Source organism: Natator depressus, chromosome 2 (assembly GCF_965152275.1).
Source record: "Natator depressus isolate rNatDep1 chromosome 2, rNatDep2.hap1, whole genome shotgun sequence".
NCBI lineage: Eukaryota > Metazoa > Chordata > Testudines > Cheloniidae > Natator > Natator depressus.
This window is the reverse complement of record NC_134235.1, coordinates 47,900,743-47,920,577: the sequence shown is the minus strand read 5'-3', so window position 1 is coordinate 47,920,577 and position 19,835 is coordinate 47,900,743. Positions and strand designations below refer to the sequence as shown.

The window sequence follows — 19,835 nt, the reverse complement described above, 5'->3', positions numbered from 1 at the left end:
AATGTCCTGAACAGTAAGTAGCATCTTTAAAAAGATCCAAGAATTTGGAAATTCACCGCCCTCTGCTGACTTTGTGCAATCAGGCTCTTTGTGAAGCCAGTGGGACTGCACAGGCTGAAATTAAGCTGCACAAATGGGAATTTGATGTGATAGGGAACAATGTGAATTTATGATGTACAATTACATAACTAAAGTCAATGAGCCAAACTTATCCTTGACAGAACTCCAAACTCGAAGTTATACTGAACATAAGGTGGGAAAAGGTATTGCTGAATCCATGTCTCCTTGAGGTAACACCTTCTAGGTGCAATGTTCTGTCCCCTCTAGTAGCACTGAGATCACTTACAGAATGAGCTTAATGAGTCTGTTCTATACCCAGCTAACAGGCAGTTGGCTTTTAGCTCATGCACTAAACTCCAGAGGTCCCAGGTTTGATCCCGCCCACCGCTGAGCAGGGTCTGTTGGTGTTATACTAACATACAGCAGCTTCTGTGGAGTAACTGCACCTTCAGCATAAGCTCAACAGACAGAGTCAGCCAGCTGCAGTTGGATGACAGGGTCAGCATAATATGATGAATTCAGATGCAGTGTGTTGGTTTAGGCTGGCCAAAGAATTTATTATTTTATTTACGAGTGGAACCTGTCACCTTACGCTTCCCAGAACACAAAATTAAAAACAAATCCTTTAGTAATGAAAGATTTCAACCATATTGTCATTTTAGTGCAAAGGCTTTGAGGTGTCTGCACTGTCTTGCTGGTAATTCCTGGCTTTATGCACTCAGAAACAGGGGCAGAAGGAGGCACTAGCCTAGTAAAATGTCTGTTTCCCCTCTCAAATTCCCTCCAGCATTTCCCCCCTCAAAGTCACTAGCAGGGACAAATTTAGATCCCCACTAACTAGTCCCGTTTGGTGTATGCAGTGTTATTGAAGAAGAGCTCTGTGTCAGAGCCAAAGCTTGTCCTTCTCACCAAGGGAAGTTGGTCCAATAAAAGATATTACCCCACTAACCTTGTCTCTCCGTTCCCATTTGATGCATTTGTAAAGCCTCCTGTTGGAAATTGATTTTAAAAAAATTACTACATCCTTTAATAATTAGTGATGACCCATGTAATATTCAGTAATAATAAATAGTGTTTAGTAAGAGCCATGTGAGAGAGAGCATCAGCTGGAACAGGCCTAAGAACTTAGGACAGCACCTTAGTGGCACAACTCATCTAAAGAATTATGTGGGCTCTGTATTGCCACAGATGCATTTACTCATTTTATTTGCACTATGTGTTTAAATTGATTGGAATCACTGAAGTGCAAAGGAGAAGAGTTATTCTTTGAGTTTGAAATATAAGCCCCAGCCCAACCCCACGGTCAGCTATTTATTATTCCTGTTTGTAATGCACCTCACATATATTTGTTTTTAACCCTACGGTGCAAACAGGCATTTTTGTGACCACCTTCTACTGCAAAGGAGTGGTATAAGATACATGGTTCAATATAAGTTAGTCTCTCTTCCCACACCCACAGCCCTGTGCAATGATTTGTGTCACGCCCCGAAGTCACAAGTTTAACACGCCATGAAGAGAAATCTTGGTCCCAGGCAGGGACCTAGCAAGGGGTGCGAGGCGCGGTACCGCCAGCACCCCCCGCACCCGAGTGGGGACAGGATCACAGAAACTCCTCGTTCAATTACAAACTAACGGTCCCGGGGGCTGCAGCCCCGAGCCGGGGCGGACGCCGCGGGAAGCGGCGCAGGCAGGGGACTAGCTCTGCGGGGGCCAGCCTGCCAGGGGCGAAGCAGACGGGCAGGGGAGCGGGGCAGAGGCGGCGGAGGGCGCGCGGGGGGGGGGGGGGGCAGCAGGGGAGTCCAGGGGATCGCTCTCTCCGCCCCCTGCGCGCCGGCCAGGCGCCCCCGCCCCCTCTGTCCCTCTCCCCCCCGACCGGCCTCAACGGGGGCTCGGAGTTGGCGGGAGCCTATAAAAGCCCCTGGCGGAGCCGGCGCCACCGTCCTGCAGGAGCCGGCCGGAGCAGCCCGGGCACAGAGTGCGGAGACCCCGCGCCGAGAGCATGGCCCAGCAATCCTGTCAGTGGGGCTATGACAGCGACAACGGTGAGTGGCGGCAGGGCGAGCCCCGCAGCCTCCCCTGGGGCGGGAGCCTGCGGCGCTCGCGGCCAGCCCGGGCTCCGCTGTCAGCGCATCTGTCCGGCACCGCCGCTCTGGCAGACGCTGCAAGGGCTGAGACTGGGGCGGGCTGGGTGGCGGCTGGCTCCTGGCTCCTGCAACTTCTGCTGCCATGATAATAAGTCTGGGCACAACTTTACCGCCAGGTCAACCCACGTTCCCCGTCCGATCTCCACCCTCACCCGGAAAGTGGATCTTGGACAGCTCCTGGAGCGCGGCGATCCAGGCGGCTGACTCCAGCTCCCCGGCTGGGCGGGGCGGGGCGGGCCTGTGGCTCGGCGGCATATTCACCTGCAAAAACAGTTTCTTAAAAGGAGTCACGCCCAATGGTTCAAATGCCTCTGTCTGAAAACCAAAAGGAGGGGAAAGATCCACAGTGAAGGGCACAGCTGTGAGGCGATGTATGAATAAAGTGTAACATTGATTGTATTTGTATTAAACAGATGTCAACTTTATACCTAAATGGAAGAGATTTTCATGTCATTCCTTTGCATTTCTTCCTAGGACCTGAGCACTGGCACAAATATTACCCTATTGCCAAAGGAGACAATCAGTCACCTATTGAAATCAATTCCAAAGAGGTCCATTATGAGCCCTCTCTTCTGCCTTGGTGTGTTGGATATGATCCTGTCGGAGCTAGGACCATAGTGAACAATGGGAGAACCTGCAAAGTTGTGTTTGACGACACTTTCAATAGATCAGGTTAGTCTGGGTTTTACCTGAAGAAATTATAGAAATGAATGTTTGCGAAGTTCTTGGAAAACAACATCTGCTCTATATGCTAATATGCTATATGCAGAAGGGTCTTTGTATTGGCCCTATGCATACCAACACAGATGGCCACGTTGGGGGTGGTCCAATATTTGCATTTTTGTGGATCCAGTGCCCCCAGTACTCAACACAGCTGGGGCAGGGAGGTTGTGATTGCTATAGCAGCCCCTCGGTACAGTTTCAGTTGGGGATGAGGGGAAAGGGAGGGGCTGCTCAGCAGCCACAGAATGTTCCCCTTGGCTGTAGAGTGGATTTCCCCTCCCCAGCCACACTGCACTCCACCTACATGGAGCCCAAATCCTCAGGATTTCTGTGAGAGGAGTGAATTTCACCAGAAACACTTTGAGGTCACCAGCTGGAATGCCCGTGTAAATGCAAAATATCATTTTTGAAAAGTGTGATCATACTATTTTGACAAAGAAAAATAGCTAACAATCGACCCTAAATCCTGCTGTGTTTACTCTGGCAAGAATCCCATTAAAGTCGGTGAGTTTTTTGCCTAAGGATTGCAGGATTAAGCCTGTAGTATTTCTGCTAAATGAGTCCCCAGATACAAAAGGAAAGGGCTTAGAAACTTCAGTTTAAAACGAACTCCTTAAAGCAAACATTAACATTCTCTAAAACAGTCGTTCCCAAACTTGTTTCGCCGCTTCTGCCTGGAAAGCCCCTGGCGGGCCGGGCCGGTTTGTTTACCTGCCGTGTCTGTAGGTTCGGCCAATCGCGGCTCCCACTGGCCGCAGTTCGCTGCTCCAGGCCAATGGGAGCTGCTGGAAGCGGCGCAGGCCGAGGGACATACTGGCCGCCGCTTCCAGAAGCTCCCATTGGCCTGGAGCAGAGAACCGTGGCCACTGGGAGCCGCGATCGGCCAAACCTGCGGACAGGGCAGGTAAACAAACCGGCCCAGCCCACCAGGGGCTTTCCCTGCACAAGCGGCGGAACAAGTTTGGGAACCACTGCTCTAAAAGTATCACCATTCTTATTAACCTGTTTACCCACCAATTCTTTACAACCACATGCAAAGTGCTGCACATATCAGATGTGGCTCTTCAGGCTTAGAGCAGCCATACATATCGAAGAGACACGCCAATACCTTTTAGCAAGTGCCAGCAGCATGTAGCATCTCTGTACAAATGGAATTGCATACTGATACCATTGGCTATACTTCATAGAAAAGTTGCTGTCAATAAGCTATGAAGTTGCTTCACTATTGAGTTAAAAAGGAAATCAAGTGACTAGTACTGCAGCTCTAATTCTTACGGCTCTAGAAATCAAAACTTGCTCTCATCTTTGCAGAGCTTTTCAGTGAATATTTCTGAATGCAGATTAGCAGCAACAGCCATAATTTCTGTTCACAAAGTCTCTTGCCCTTGTGAACACATCTCAAGAAGCTTCAGCAACTACATGTACTACCTGGAGTAGAGCGGATAGGAAAATTGTTGTCAAATGAGTTTGTTGTCAGAAAAGGCTTTTTTGTTTAAAAACTTTTTTTTTATGAAATAGCATCTGACATATCGTGAAATAAATGTAAAAATAATATTAAAATGAAAAACTCCATAAATTAAAATTTGAAAGAAAGCTACACAATTCCAACACAATGTTGATATTCTGAAATGACAAATTTTCAAAACTGATTTTTTTTTCTAAGATTACGTCCACACTAGGAGCTAGGGGTGTGATTCCCCTGCTGGTGTACACGTACTCACACTAGCTCTGATCGAGCTAGCACAAGCATAAATACCAGTGTAGCTGCAGTACCACGGGTAGCAGCAGAGGCAAGGCTTAGCCATGCCAAGTAAGGGCTCCGTGGTTTCAGGTGGGTTTGTATTTGTCATGGCTAGGTCATGCCTGTGCTACTGCTATCCACGCTACTGTGGCTTCATTGCTATTTATACTCATGCTTGCTCAGTGAGAGTTAGCACAAGTATGTGTACCTGAGGAGGGGAATCACACCCCTAACTTGTAATAAAGATGTAGCCTAGGTAATCATTTCCTTCAATTTGGGAAGAAAACAACAACATTCCAAAAGGAAAACACATTTTAAAATGTTGAAATTTCCTGCAAATCTGATTTTCGGGCAGCTCCAATTTGGACTCCATGCAGCAGCCCTTATGCTTGAGTGTAAGGTCTGCAGGATTGTGCCATTTATTTGTAATATGTGAAGTACCAATCTTAAAAAAAGGGAAAACAAATGGCTGTCGCTTTATGTTGTAGAGTGAAAGACCAGCCTCTTTTGGCACAAAATATGATGTTGTTTTTAAACTGCATTGTAAGCTTCAACTACTATTGCTAGTAGTGACAATAATTAGTATGAGAGAATTTGCTAAAAGACTCAATGCTCTTAAATATTTAAGTGTGTATACATCAACTTTTTTTTTTATTACTTTGATGGGTTCATGAAAACAAATCTATTGTCAAAATGAATACAAGATGAATTATCCAATAAAATGAAAAATGGAAGCACACAACAGACTGGGAATAGTTATGGGATTTTGATTAGTTCTCTAGCAAAGACAAAACCACATCTCCTTAATGGAAATCACTTAGCATTTCTTCCTAATGTGTTTTTTTTATTAGATTCATTTTCATGGTGTTTGCTTTGGAATTCTATCATTGATGAGCTACATCATTAACGAAACGTAGCTGCAGTATACTAAAGACCTCCATAATCACTGCTGATTATGCGCACTAGGACTGTCTCATTGTTTCCTTGTGCTCCCATCTGTTTGTTGCATCCACCGTTGTCTCCCATTGTATACTTAGATTGTAAACTCTTTAGGGCAGCACAGTACTAAAGGTACCCAGAGCCTAACGTAATGGGGCCCTGATCATGACTGCAGCCCCTAGGGACTACTGTCAAGCAAATAAATAATAATCATAAATAATCTTAGGTAAATTATGAAATGCTTACACATAAGCAATATATGACATTGATTCCACTGCTGTCACAAAGTGCAGAAAAGTTTGTGCTTGTGTAAATTTATTTCAGGCTAGGTATTCTCATTAGGTGTTTGATTCTGAGAGAAAAGGTGACCAAGAATGATAGTGGTGGTTTGTTTGTTTTTTTTTAGAAATCTATCTGCAAAATCTATGTCTGTTTGGTTCAACTATCATGTGTCCCTGAAGTGTTAAACTGTAAACCAGAGTCCCCAAAATGTGGAGCTCTGCAAAAGGGAGTGCCTAAGGTATTGGGTGTGTTGAAGGGAGTTAGGACGGGTCCTGGGGGTCTAGGGCAGCTGGATCATGAGGTCCCACTTCTGTGAGCAACTGAGCAACTGTACTCAGAAAAAGTGTGCGGGAGGCTGGAGCCGGAGAGGCCTGCTGAGGCCCAGGGAAGTTTAAAGGCACGTAAATCCAGGTTGGGATCCAACCACAGCACCTTGATGAGCGTCCAGCATGGGGAGCTTGACCAGGTTAGGCTCTTTCTTCCAGCTCTGTCACTCCACCAGATACCTCTGGCATCTCCCCTGATACTCCATGCACAAATTCTCTGGCCATCTGTACCCCCTCTCACCCCACCCCACTGATTTGTCTGATGGCTGCAGGACAGAGGCTGGAGATGCAGCGTTCAGACATGCTTTCCTGCAAGTCTCCCCCTTGTCTTCCTGCCAGATCTTCCACTGCCTCATTACAGCCTTTCATAGAAATGTTTCTCTTTGGACGTAGCTCATTCATAAAACTTTTACCAACAGAATTTTAATGTGAAGAATTGTATATGCTAGCATTTCATAAATAATATTATATTTATCAAATTTCAATGAATATATGTTCATTTTTTGGCTTCCATAATCATAGAAATACTGAGGATAAATAACAGTAATAACTCTTTTTAGTTGGGAGAAATCTAACTGAGCTTGGACTTGTGTTTTGGTCTAATCTTACAAAAAGTTATGAGGTTGAAGTTGCTTCCTTATTCCTAGTTCCTTATTCACGGTACCAGCTCCTTGCCTTGTCATAAGGTTTTGAGTGTTAAAAGAAAGCCATTTGTAATGTAGAGAGCTCCAAAAACTATTAAAGAATAACCTTTTTAAGGTGCTGCTATCCCTTCTAGTCCCACAGTTCACACTGCAGGGAGTCAGTATTGTCTGGTCATTAGCCAGGAAACTCTGCTAACAGACTTTCCAACTCTGCCACTGATTTGCTGTGTGACTTTGGGTAAGTTACTTAGCCTCTGTCGCTCAGTTTCCACATATGTAAAAGGGAAATGAAGATAACAATGCTTGTCTACTTTTGAATGGCACTTTGAGATCCTTAGGTGAAAGACTTTATATAACTGCAAATTATTTATGATGATTTATTTAAGTATTACTAAAGTCAGTAAGAGTTAGAAGAATTTGCACAGCTAAAACCTAACATAAAGCTTTGCTTATGTACTCCCAATGGATTGCACATATGCCAACTAAAGACAAACAACAAAGCTAAACCTTTTACTCTGTGCTTAGCACATCTTTTAACACTAAGCATTTCAGTATGATGACAGCTAGCATTAATTAAGCAATGCTTAGGCCCAACAGGATTTAAGAATTGTATTGATGTTAACTTTGATCCTCCATGCTGTGGTTGGAGATCAAACCTTGAGTGCTCTTCAAACAAAGTCTTCTGGGGCTGCAGTACTGGTGTGGGTTACATGTTTTCTGCCTCTGGAGACACAGGTTGCATTAGGTCAAAAAAGACAATGAATTTGGGAGCTAATTTTATAGCAGTCTTTACTCAAAAGTGGCCATGAGCTGAAAGAGCAGGCTGTATTGTGTTGTAAGTCATCATGGATGTGTATTGTAAAACTGTGAGAAAACTCTACTTTTTTCCTTTGTATATTAAGTGCTTCTCATCCTTCAAAACCACCAAATTTACATACAAATAACACCAAAAGAAATACTGGGTTTATCTTCCCTTTTTAACAGTTCCTTAGAGTGGAAAATTCCATTTTAAAATATGAATGACGTAACTCTACTGAAGGCCTTTTGGAAACCTGCTTAACTGACTTTATTAGTCATAATGATCATGGGGGTACTGATAGTTTCTGCTCAGCACATGTTTATTTATGTATGGATTTTTTCCTAATGCGCTGTTGACATAATGAACTGTAACATTGCTTAATGATATTGTTCCTTTGTTTCCTTGTAAAGCAACATTTTCTATCTTGGGGAATAATGCCTCATTATTTTCCCTTGTGGGTAACCACCTGGCCCTGTAGATCTGGCCACAGGTAACGGTTTTAAGACTTGTTTGCAAGGACAAGAATTCCTCATGTCTATAAACAGGGCTGACCTTCTGTGCCAAACTGATTTTTGTCACTTGACCTCAGATGAGCCACATGGAAGAGTCTCTGCTCCCCTCAGCTGCATCCTCCTGTACAGCATTGACCCTCACTGGCTATGCCAGCCTCACTAAAAAAACTGTACTGTTTTGATGCAAATGAAGTCTCTTGCTGGTCATAAAACAGTTCCATGATGGATAACCATGGGGCGCTGCAGGAAATGGAGAGGCCCCTCTCCACCAGACCTCTGTCTCTGCACACCCAGTTACAGGCCCCACATTGTGACAGAGGCCTCTTTTAAATAGGTGCTGCGAACTCTACATTTCAGCAAGTACTTTAGACTGTCGTCACTATAATAAATTTTCCATAAATAGGAGAGAAGGGCCCCATTCAAAACCAGTGTACAAACACGCATAGTAAGAATCAGTCACTGACCAGGAGCCCTCTGGGAACCAAAATGTTGTGAGTACTTTCCTAATACCACTCTCCTGGGCTATTCCACCTCTGGAGGGGTGCATCCTAATGGCTTAAGCCAAGTTACTTGAGTCCAACAACAGCAATCTTAAGGGAGTCACATCTGTATTCCCTACTGTGGCCGTGATATTTCTCCTTCAGAAATAAACTGTGGAAAATTCCCAGTTCCCAAAGCCCACACATAAAGCCAAACACTCAGCTAAATGCCTAAAGAAGGTCAACACCATTTTGACGGGGCCACCTCCCACCCACCAGAAATGCTGCGTACACAAACATCATTAGAGAGAGCCTGTGAGCTCCACTAGGAGGCTCTTGTCTGCCCTCTTCTGCAATCCCATGCTTGGACACCATGAAAAGAAGCTGAGAGGGATTTCAGTGTAGGCTGTGATTGGGATTTCAGTGTAGGCTGTCCAGACCTCACTGTCAATGTAGAGGAAGCTTTTCTCCACTTTTAATTTTTCAGAAACGTGTTCCCAAATAGGATAGAAATAGCTGAGGGAGTAAGACATGATAAACATTATGTGCATTGGAACACTGTAAATTCTCAGGTGTTCTTGCTGTGTATGTGAGGTTGCCTAGAGCTAGAACAGAAGAAGGGAATGTGGGACATTCTCTCTGAAGAGGCTACAGAAATGCTTACCCTGCACACCAGACTCATGCTGGGTTACCAATGCCAGGGTGGACGCAGTATTGCAGATATCATGGATAGGAAAAGTTTTGCTTAAACCATTTGGGGTCCCTAATCCAAACAGTTCAGTTCTCCAGAGGCACAGTTATATTGATGAGGTTAAGGAAGAAGGAGGGCATCTCCAGTGCTGTGGCTTGTATAGTTATCCTCAAGCCAAGAAGGAAGGAGATCAAGAGGCTGCACTATCCAGCCTGTAAGAGAATTTTCAACCTTCACTTATGTGCTGCATCTCAAGGCAGACCACCTCACCAACTGGGAGATGCAGGTTCTGGGATATGGAAGCAGAGTTTTCTTACTGACTTACAAGACAAGACATTCAAATGATCAGTCTTTTATGTGCAGCATTCTATATTCACGTGCAGAGATTCTTTTCCAATCCACAGCCAAAGCATTCATCAGCAAAGGCAGGAATGCTTTAGGCTCTGTAAAAGGTCCAATATCATCTTATCAGCCCTGTGATAGGAATCAGACAGGCTAAAATTACACCTTAGCACCAAACCAGTACAAGGGGTCCTCACTTTGTAAATCAATATAAACAGCTTTCTCACCCTAGACTTAGAGGAAAAGATCATAGAAAATCCAGAGTCTCAGGACCTAGAAGTACTGCCAAAGGAAAACTCTCATGGTGGCTGAATAAACTCTATTTTCATGATTCCTACGTCCATTACGGGATATAATCCAATCTTACATGCAAAGTCCATGCAGCTTTTTATGAGTGTCCACCCATTTCTCATGGTCAACCTTTAAACTCAAGGTTTAAAAAGGGGAAGTTCAATGAAAAACAGATTTACACTCAGCCATTTTCTTCATTCCTATGCATCCAAACTATGGGGAAATTTTCAGGCTCTCCTGGCAATTGTGTATCATTGAAAGGTAATTGTGTTTGTCCTGTGGAATGCGTTTTTATCCTGGGTACAGGATAAGTTATTCATCTTATCCTAAACACCTCTGCTCAATATGCAGCAGCATTCAAAAACAGCAAGCAAAAAGTTAGATTGCAAAAAGGAATGGGATGGAAAATAATACAGGAAATATTATGATTGTTCTATTCCTTAGAACTAGTGGAAACCAGGTCAGCATAGATGACCACTGTCCATAACATCTGGAAACTTAAACTGCTCAACATACCCCAGGGACAGAGAATTTGGTGGCAAATCCACGCTTTGGGAGGAAGCATCCCTGGACCCTGAAACATTTCTCATCTATGGGAGACTCTAGTGATGGGATTTTGCCAACCAAAAATGCCAGTAATTGAGATTCTGAAGGTTCCCAAGCAAAGCTGCAGGAAGGATGCATTCTCCATTCCTTGGACAGGACCACATCTTCTCCACCTACTGTGAAGAAAGCAGCAAGATAATTCTGCAGTTAAGGATTTATCATGGACAGATAGCAGTTGTCAGGGAATCTCGCAGGATTTCAGGTACACTTTTGCTTTCAGGTTGGAAGAATGCAGCTGACACATCCTACAATAGGAATTTTGTTCTGTGGGAAAAATCAAACACAGAATATAAAAACACCCTTTTTAGATACTCTTTGTCTATAAAATGTCAGAGGAGAACTCTACATCCATTGTCGAATTATGTACTTGTGTCCTTACCTCTCTTTTTTCTGAGGTTACAGAGGAATTGGACATGCAAACCTCCCTACCCAAATCAATACAGTTCATAAAATAAATATTTTGGGGATGTGAATCTTTTACGCAATCCCTTAGCATCTACTGCTAATCTACTCCTGGAATATCAGAAACTCACCTTCAAAACTGGCATATCTCCTAGTGTTGTGTTTGTCCATCAGAGTGTTAAAATTGGATTTCCTGAAAATGAAGGAACAATGGAAGAAAAAATACCCCAAAGGATGTGAATTTCTTTTGTCTAGGAGAGCTACAACCCAAATAGCCCCTGGCGCGCCGGACCGGTTTGTTTACCTCCTGCGACATATTTCTAAAAGATAGTCTCCATTAAATTTTTTTGTGAAGTTCTATGGCCTGTGTTATACCATAGGGTCACACTAGATGATCACAGTGGTCCCTTTTGGCCTTGGAATCTATGAATTAAAGTTAAGCCATAGTCTTTTGTCATTATGTCTGGATCAAAATCAGTTAGGCACAAATTAAGCCCTGTTTATAGAAGAGAAAAGCTCTTTTTTTTTTTTTTTGGCATGATGTCTTACAGCTTCACCTGGTGCCAGACTTAAAATGACTGGTGATAGTCCACAAGTGAAAATACTATGTCATTATTTCCCCTCAAACAGGATTACTAGGTTTTACAAGTCTGTTTTAATGGACAATTGATGCCCCTGACAGCTGCTACTGATCCTGCTGACAAACTGCCTACAGTATTAAATTTCTGAGAGAACACATGAAAGGCCTCCTTTAGATGCTTTAGTTCTAGGACATTTCAAAAAGGAGCTGAACATGGACTTACTCCCAGTCTTTTCAGATCCAGGGATGTAATTGTCCTTACCTAATGTATATGGACTGAATCCTGTGAGGTGCTGGACCCCTTGTAGAAGTTGTTGAGCACCTTTAACTTCCAGGAAAGTAAATGGGTATTGAGGATTCTCAGAGCTTGACAGGGTCAGACCCTAACCTACTAGCTGGAAAGTGTGAGTAGTCAAGAAGCCACACACCATGATATTGTCAAAATGCACTTACCTTGTTCTTTGTGGTCTATAAATAAAACCTTCCCAGTGTTTGGAATAATGGCTCTTTAATGCATTATGGCCTCTTCGGTGAATACATTGCAATGGGAATTACACCTATGGAACTTCTGCAGGGAAAAAAGTTTGTCTGCGTGTTCAGTCGCCACTTCTCTAACTCATCTATTTTTACCTTTTTCTTCTGCCCTTTCTTCAAGAAATAGACTTCCCGTAGAGGCAACAGACTATGCTATAAATAAACATTGCTTGCAACAAATTAGTTTTAAAAGCTTTGGTAGGGCTTTAGTACTTCATGGCACCTCTACAACACCTGTAATACTGCATGGTCTCTCTAGGGCAAGTTTCACAAGAGAGATTCCCATCAAATGCTCAGCATAGATTTGTTCATTCCACAGCAGGACATTTCCTTGAGGATAGTGGGCCATCCTTAGCATGCTTCATCCCCAAACTGCAGTACCTGCTGCTGTTAGAGGAAGGGGACCTGTTCGGTAACTGGCATCATATTCTGTGGTTTGACCCTGATTCATGGCAGTTTCTATAGCTATGTAATCAAATAGTGCTATGTACCCTAGTTATAGGAGGATATAGGCCCAATCCTGCAAGGTGCTGAATTTCCTCAACTCCCACTGAAATAATTTGAATTTGCAGTAGGTGCTCAGCACTTTCAAGGTTTGGACTCCTCTCTGGTAAATATATGAACCTCTCTTGTGAAGCAAAGCTTTCTGAAAAAGTTCTGAGCCAAATATTGATGTAGGTTATCAATTGCAGTGCTGAGAAATGGGCCACTCCCAGGTATCTACAGACTGCGTCAACTTCACTTTCATTGGGGTTCTTCTAATGACCATGGCTCTGAGCACATTGTGGATGGAGTGAAATATGCGGGAGAGGTAGGACCCATTTTTTATATATATTTATATGGTGCAAACTGAAATTTGGAATTATTGTGCAGCTGGGCATCATGAACAATTTTCACTTTCAAGTATTTATTGGTTTGTGTATGAAACCTGTTATTTCAGTGAATATTCAAAAATGTGAACCAGGGTGAATCATTTCTGCCAACAAACACAGCTTTTTCACAACTAAAATACAAACCCTTCGCCCTTGGCAAAATGTGTAATTTTTTGTAAATATGCTCCAGCCTGATATTCACCATTTTCAGTAAGATCTTTTGCTGTTTTTGTAGCAAACACAGTTTTTGTGGCAAAGTGTTTTGTTTTTCTCAAACTTGTGAAAATATCATGTTTTGCTAGTTTTATTTGTTTATTAACATTAATGCATCTTGGTATTTTCACAGATGAGGGAAATGGCTTGTTAAAGGGATATTTAAATTGTCTGAGGTCCAAAATTGGATGTACCTTAAAACCGATGCAGGGTGGCGGAGAATATCCTCCACATTCTAAATATCTGTGCTTTTAAATCATCACTCTATTGTCAAGAATTGTTTTAAACAAATATTTGCTGCTATTTGGGTGTAAAAGCACCAAACTACTATGTACTGAATTCACTGAAGTTAATGGGTGGATTTGACCCAGTATGTACTCACTGTGGGCCTAAATTCTCCCTAATACTCAAAGTCCAATTAATTAATAACAAATTCCAGTTTCTGTCCCCCTCCCACATGGGAGTTCAAGGCCCAAACTACCATGGAAATACCATGGTTTCTCTACATGAGAAGCCATGCTGCAGCCTCTTAGTGTTCCCACCCTGAAACCCACATACATGCCATGGTGCCGAGTTTTATGGTAGTTCTGAACAGCTTGCCATAAGGAGAAATGTTGGCAGACCAGATACATAGTATAGCTCCGCTGACCCAAAACCTTGTGGTAGGGGCCATGGATGATTTTTTTCTATCATCTCTATTGCTACTAGCGTCAGCCATGGTCAAACTGCATGGCTATGCTAGTTCCAGGCTGAATAGGAGGACTCTGTCTCTCCAAACTCCTGCTTGGTTCCATCAAGCAAGGGGCTTTTACTTGGCCTTTAGTTTTCAGGACTAAGATTTGACCTCTAGGTCTGTGTATAGAGGAGAATGAATTTATGGAGTGAATTGGGCTTCACTAGAGTGTAATTGGAGGCCTTGGGCTATGCTGCTTTTATCCTTCATAATAAGATGTTGCATCAACAGAGAAATAAATTAAGTAGGGCTGTCAAGTGATTAAAATTAATTGCGATTAATCGTACGATTAAAAAATTAATTGCAATTAATCACACTGTTAAACAATAGTAGAATACTATTTATATAAATATTTTGGATGTTTTCCACATTTTCAAAGACTGATTTTAATTACAACACAGAATACAAAGTGTACAGTGCTCACTTTATATTATTTTTGATTACAAATATTTGCACTGTAAAAATAAAAGAAATCATATGTTCAATTCACTTAATACAAGTATTGTAGTTCAATCTGTTTATCATGAAAATTAAACTTACAAATGTAGAATTATGTACAAAAAATAACTTCATTCAAAAACAAAACAATGTAAAACTTTAGAACCTACAAGTCCACTCAGTCCTACTTCTCATTCAGCCATTCTCTCAGACAAACAAATTTGTTTACATTTGCAGGAGATAATGCTGCCTGCTTCTTGTTTACAATGTCACCTGAAAGTTCTCATGGCACTGTTGTAGCCAGAATTGCAAGATATTTACGTGCCAGATGAGCTAAAGATTCATATGTCCCTTCGTGCTTCAACCACCATTCCAGAGGACATGCATCCATGCTGATGATGGGTTCTGCTTGATAACGATCCAAAGCAGTGCAGACCAATGCATGTTCATTTTCATCATCTGAGTCAGATGTCACCAGCAGAAGGTTGATTTTCTTTTTTTGGTGGTTTGGGTTCTGTAGTTTATCCATTGGAGTGTTGCTCTTTTAAGATTTCTGAAAGCACGCTCCACACCCTGTCCCGATCAGATTTTGGAAGGCACTTCAGATTCTTAAATCTTGGGTCCAGTGCTGTAGCTATCTTTAGAAATCTCACATTGGTACCTTCTTTGCGTTTTGTCAAATCTGCAATGAAAGTGTTCTTAAAAGCAACAACATGCTGGGTCATCATCCGAGACCACTATAACATCAAATATATGGCAGAATGTGGGTAAAACACAGAGCAGGAGACATACAATTCTCCCCCAAGGAGTTCAGTCACAAATTTAATTAACACATTATTTTTTTAACGAGCGTCATCAGCATGGAAGCATGTCCTCAGGAATTGTGGCCAAAGCATGAAGGAGCATACAAATGTTTAGCATATCTAGCACGTAAATACCTTGGAATGCTGGCTACAAAAGTACCATGCGAACATCTGTTCTCACTTTCAGGTGACATTGTAAATAAGAAGTGGGCAGCATTATCTCCTGTAAATCTAAATAAATGTGTTTCTCATAGCACTTGGCTGCATAAGAAGTAGGACTGAGCGGATTGTAGGCTCTAAAGTTTTACATTGTTTTGTTTTGCAGTTATGTAACAAAAAAAATCTACATTTGTAAGTTGCACTTTCACGATAAAGAAATAGCACTACAGTACTTGTATGTGGTGAATTGAAAAATACTGTTTCTTTTGTTTTTCATTTTTACAGTGCAAATATTTGTAAATGTAAATTGAGCACTGTACACCTCGTATTGTGTTGTAACTGAAATCAATGTATTTTAAAATGTAGAAAAACATCAAAAATATTTAATTTAAATGGGTGTTCTGTTTAACAGTGCAATTAAAACTGTGATTGATTGTGATTCATTTTTTAAATTGCGATTAATTTTTTTTGAATTAATTGCATGAGTTAACTGTGATTAATCGACAGCCCTAAAATTGAGCAATCTCCTATATTCCACATTCAGGGACAGTGATTCATTGATTCATAGATTCCAAGGTCAGAAAGGATCATTGTGATCATTTAGTTTGACCTCCTGTATAATAGAAGCCATAGAATTTCCAAAAATAATGCCTGTGTGAACTGGAGCAGTGGTTCTCAAAGCCAGTCCGCCGCTTGTTCAGGAAAAGCCCCTGGCGCACCGGACCGGTTTGTTTACCTGCCGTGTCCGCAGGTTCGGCCGATCGCGGCTCCCACTGGCCGTGGTTTGCTGCTCCAGGCCAATAGGGGCTGCGGGAAGGGTGGCCAGCACGTCCCTTGGCCCACGCCGCTTCCTGCAGCCGCCATTGGCCTGGAGTGACGAACCGCGGCCAGTGGGAGCCGCGATCGGCTGAACCTGCGGACACGGCAGGTAAACAAACCGGTCTGGTGCGCCAGGGGTTTTCCTTGAACGAGCAGCGGACTGGCTTTGAGAACCACTGAACTAGAGCATATCTTTCAGAAAAAAAAATTAAATCTTAATTTTAAAATTGCCAGTGACAGAGAATCCACCATGACCTGTGGTAAATTGAGTGAGTGGTGTTTTGTTGGTGTTTTTTTGTTAGTATAAGGGACACCTTGCTAAGTTTAATCAAATTATTGGATTGCAATGATACCACATTTGTTTTATATAAAAGGTTAAAGCTGGGTGAATTTTTATTTATTTATTTTGGACAAATAATTTCATTTGACTAAAAATGAAGTTTCAGTTGACCTAAAATTTATTCACAAATTTAACATAAATACTTTTGACCAGTCACAGAATGGCAAGAAGAAAATGTGCAGGAAGGAGGTGCTCCTGTGGGTTTACTCTCCCTTTATAACCTTTAGCTCAGCAGTTAGGGTACTTTCTTGGGTTGTGGAAGACCTGGGAAGACCTGCTCTGGAAAAGACCTAAAACAGACCTCCCCATTTCACCTAAAATTCGTATTTGATTTAAATCAAACCAATTTTTTAAAAATAGTATTTGGAACTGCAAAATCAGTTGTTTGTTCAGCTCTCCTGAAAATATGTGTTCACATACCAAGTGGTATTAGAAGCTATATAAGTCCTCTGGAAGGGTAAATAAATGTTGAAAATTTTCCTGAAAACATAGTATTACAGAAAGTAGAAGTGGGAAAGGGCCACCTTGTCCATTCCCTAGCAGTGCAGGATTGGGAGTAGAGCAGACAACTACAGAGTAATAATTTATAAAGCATACATGAATTAGGATTTTTCTTTTAGAATTTCATTAACCTGAAAATCCAGTTGAGATTCAACACATCAATGGATAACTTATATATTGCACATGTGCAATTACATGCATGGGTAAGCATCTCCTCTATTACATGATCTGATTAATTTTAAGCAAGTTTTCCAATATTTTGTGCAGTCTCCCTATTCTAATTTTTACACTTTATTTAAAAGTAAAATAGCTGACAAGTGATTGCTACAAAAGCACAAGCACATGGAAGAGCTGTAGAAGGTATAGGGCATATTTATACATATTTTCTTTTTATGGAGTGATACATTTGAGGCCCAATCCTGTATTCCCTGTTCACCCTATTGAAAGAGGTTTGGGTGCACAGTGAATGCAAGATTGGGCTCTTGGTGGCTTGTTATTGCAGAATAATATTTATTAATGTTTAATTGTATTTGGTTACAGCTTCATTTGGTACACTGGTATTCAAAATACAGTAATTACGCTGAAGCTTTGAGAAACTATGATGGTGTGGCTATTTTGGGTATTTTTCTGCAAGTAAGTAGAAAGAGCTCATTCTTTCTTTGTAATATTGCATACATTTGTTCTTTGCAGGAGAAAGGTTCCTGCTCTGCTTTTCAGTATTGTATCACATTAGAGGACATGTTCAGAATGGTGGATTATGTTCTGATGTGAATAGAGGGACTGAGGAAGACGTCTAACCACAGGGTGTACTCCTCCTGCTCGGGGGGTGCAGTGTCAATAGCGGGTGGCTGTCCAATAGCAATCAGGGGTGCACTGTATTACTCACTGACTGATTTCTATATCCGGGATCTCTCCAAAAGATTCCACTTTAATCTTCCCGTGAGAAAAACATGCCAAAAAACAGCATGTATCACTTGTACCAGTAAAAATCTGTAGTGATTTTTCTTTCACATTATGATTTCTGTGTCTGTTACGAGAATGAGGAATGAGAGCACGGGCTATTAGCAGATATAATAGGAGCCGGTACTGAGTGAGCTTCTCCACACATCTCTGCAAATATACCCTGAGCCTTTTTAGTATATTAGAGTAAATTAGGTAAATTTTAATATTTACCAGTCAAATTATGTGGTGGTCTTGTGAGAAGAGACCGATTTCTCATATTTTCTCTGATGCCAAACTTCAGTGGGTGTTTGGTTTACATGGGACTCACAATGAGGCCCAAGAGAATAAGAACAAATTTGCGTTACTGGTGACATGAACCATGTTTTAAGACATTCTTTCAGTGATGAGAAGTTACATTACTTTTAGATTGTGCTACCCAGGGCCTTCCCATAAACTGTAATCCTATTCGGAAATATAGAGAGTCCTATTATAGTATTTCTTTGCTCTTCTCTTCTTTTCTTTACGTGAGATCAGATCCTTTGCAGAGATATCAGCTTTCTGCTCATATTTTCCCTGGATCCTCAGCTTGGCATATAGTTGTATTTTTAATAAAGTCAGGCTTCTGCATAAGGGCTAAAGCATGCATTTGGTAGGAGAATTACCATCAAATGGTACATATGCATGCTAAAGAAACTATACATTTTCTATTTGTTATAAGTCCAAAATTGTGTGAACTGTGAAACTAATTTGCTACTAATCCTCAGAAATTCTTCTTTTGCATCAAGTTTATATTCAATACTGGGAGCCCACCATGCTCTCACTTAAGTCAGTGGTAGTCGTACTAGTCACTTCAACTGGAGCATGACTGAGCCTGGTATGTTGTTTTAGCAAATACTACTATAATGAAAAATCAAGCAATTACTTGATTCTTATATTATTCAGGGTGTTTTCCCCCCTATCAGGTGCAACATTTTGTTATTGTTCCATACAAGATGAGAATGTTGCTAATTAAATGTTCTGAGAATGTTGCTAATTAAACTGACAGATGGGATGGGTCAAGTTCAGTTTTTCATGTAGTCGTGACCTATAATGATGAAGGGGAAAAAAGCAGCTGGCATATCTACTTTTCGACTCTTGCTTCCTGCATTACAGGTAGGAAAAACTCCCAAACCAGAGATGAAGAGAATTCTTGAAGAAATAAATGGTATTAAAACAAAGGTAACAGAACAGTTTTTATTATATTAGGTTAACTGAGTAGCTGCAGTAGGGAAAATCAGAAAGCCAGATTCACTAGTCTGCTCTGGCTGCTTTGCACTGTTCCAGCAACACATAGCAGCCAGCGCATTCTGGTGGCTATGGCCCGGAATATCTTTTTTTCTTTAAGGAGAAATGTAATTCCTCCTCTCATTTCTCTAAGGTCCCACATTGACTTCAGTGGGCTTTGGATCAGTTGCCAGGCAGCTCTTGTTGATAATTAGCACAACTATCATTGCAAACTCTATCCTAAACTGCTTTTTAAATTAATTAATGATCTAAGGGCCTTGTCCCATACTTGTCCCATTATATAGGCAGAACTCCCACAGAAGGGAGCTCAGTTTGCATACGAATTATAGTATCAGGCCTACGTTTAACACCGGAAATAAATGCAACCACTGGGTGTTTCCTAAAAATATTAGTCTGTGACCAACATTGGTGGGGTTCATTCTGATTCTACTAAAATAAAATTCACTCTTCAGAATACATCTGACATTGATTATGTCGCTCACCTTTTTAAGCGTTTGCTTCTGCAAGGTGCTGAGTACTGTGTATCCAATCCAGCAAATCACTTAAGCCTGTGCTTAACTTTAAGCATATAAGTAGTGCCATTGATTTGCAGGGTCAAGTCCTGAACCTCTCCACCAGCTCCCCACTCTCCATCAC

General features: G+C 41.6%; 1 protein-coding gene across 3 annotated transcripts in view; it reads left to right on the top strand.

The window, feature by feature from the left end:
* The first annotated feature begins 2,001 nt into the window (after positions 1 to 2,001).
* LOC141981337 (carbonic anhydrase 3-like) overlaps positions 2,002 to 19,835 on the top strand; it is a 34,822-nt gene continuing 16,988 nt past the window's right edge. For 2 of the 3 annotated variants that reach the window (XM_074943015.1, XM_074943016.1), the window contains exons 1-5: positions 2,002 to 2,102; positions 2,679 to 2,876; positions 12,788 to 12,906; positions 17,514 to 17,606; positions 19,068 to 19,133. In XM_074943015.1, the coding sequence (XP_074799116.1) occupies positions 2,060 to 2,102; positions 2,679 to 2,876; positions 12,788 to 12,906; positions 17,514 to 17,606; positions 19,068 to 19,133 (519 nt within the window). In that variant the 5' untranslated portion in view covers positions 2,002 to 2,059. The remainder of the gene's footprint in view (positions 2,103 to 2,678; positions 2,877 to 12,787; positions 12,907 to 17,513; positions 17,607 to 19,067; positions 19,134 to 19,835) is intronic. The other variant, XM_074943017.1, reaches the window with a different exon arrangement.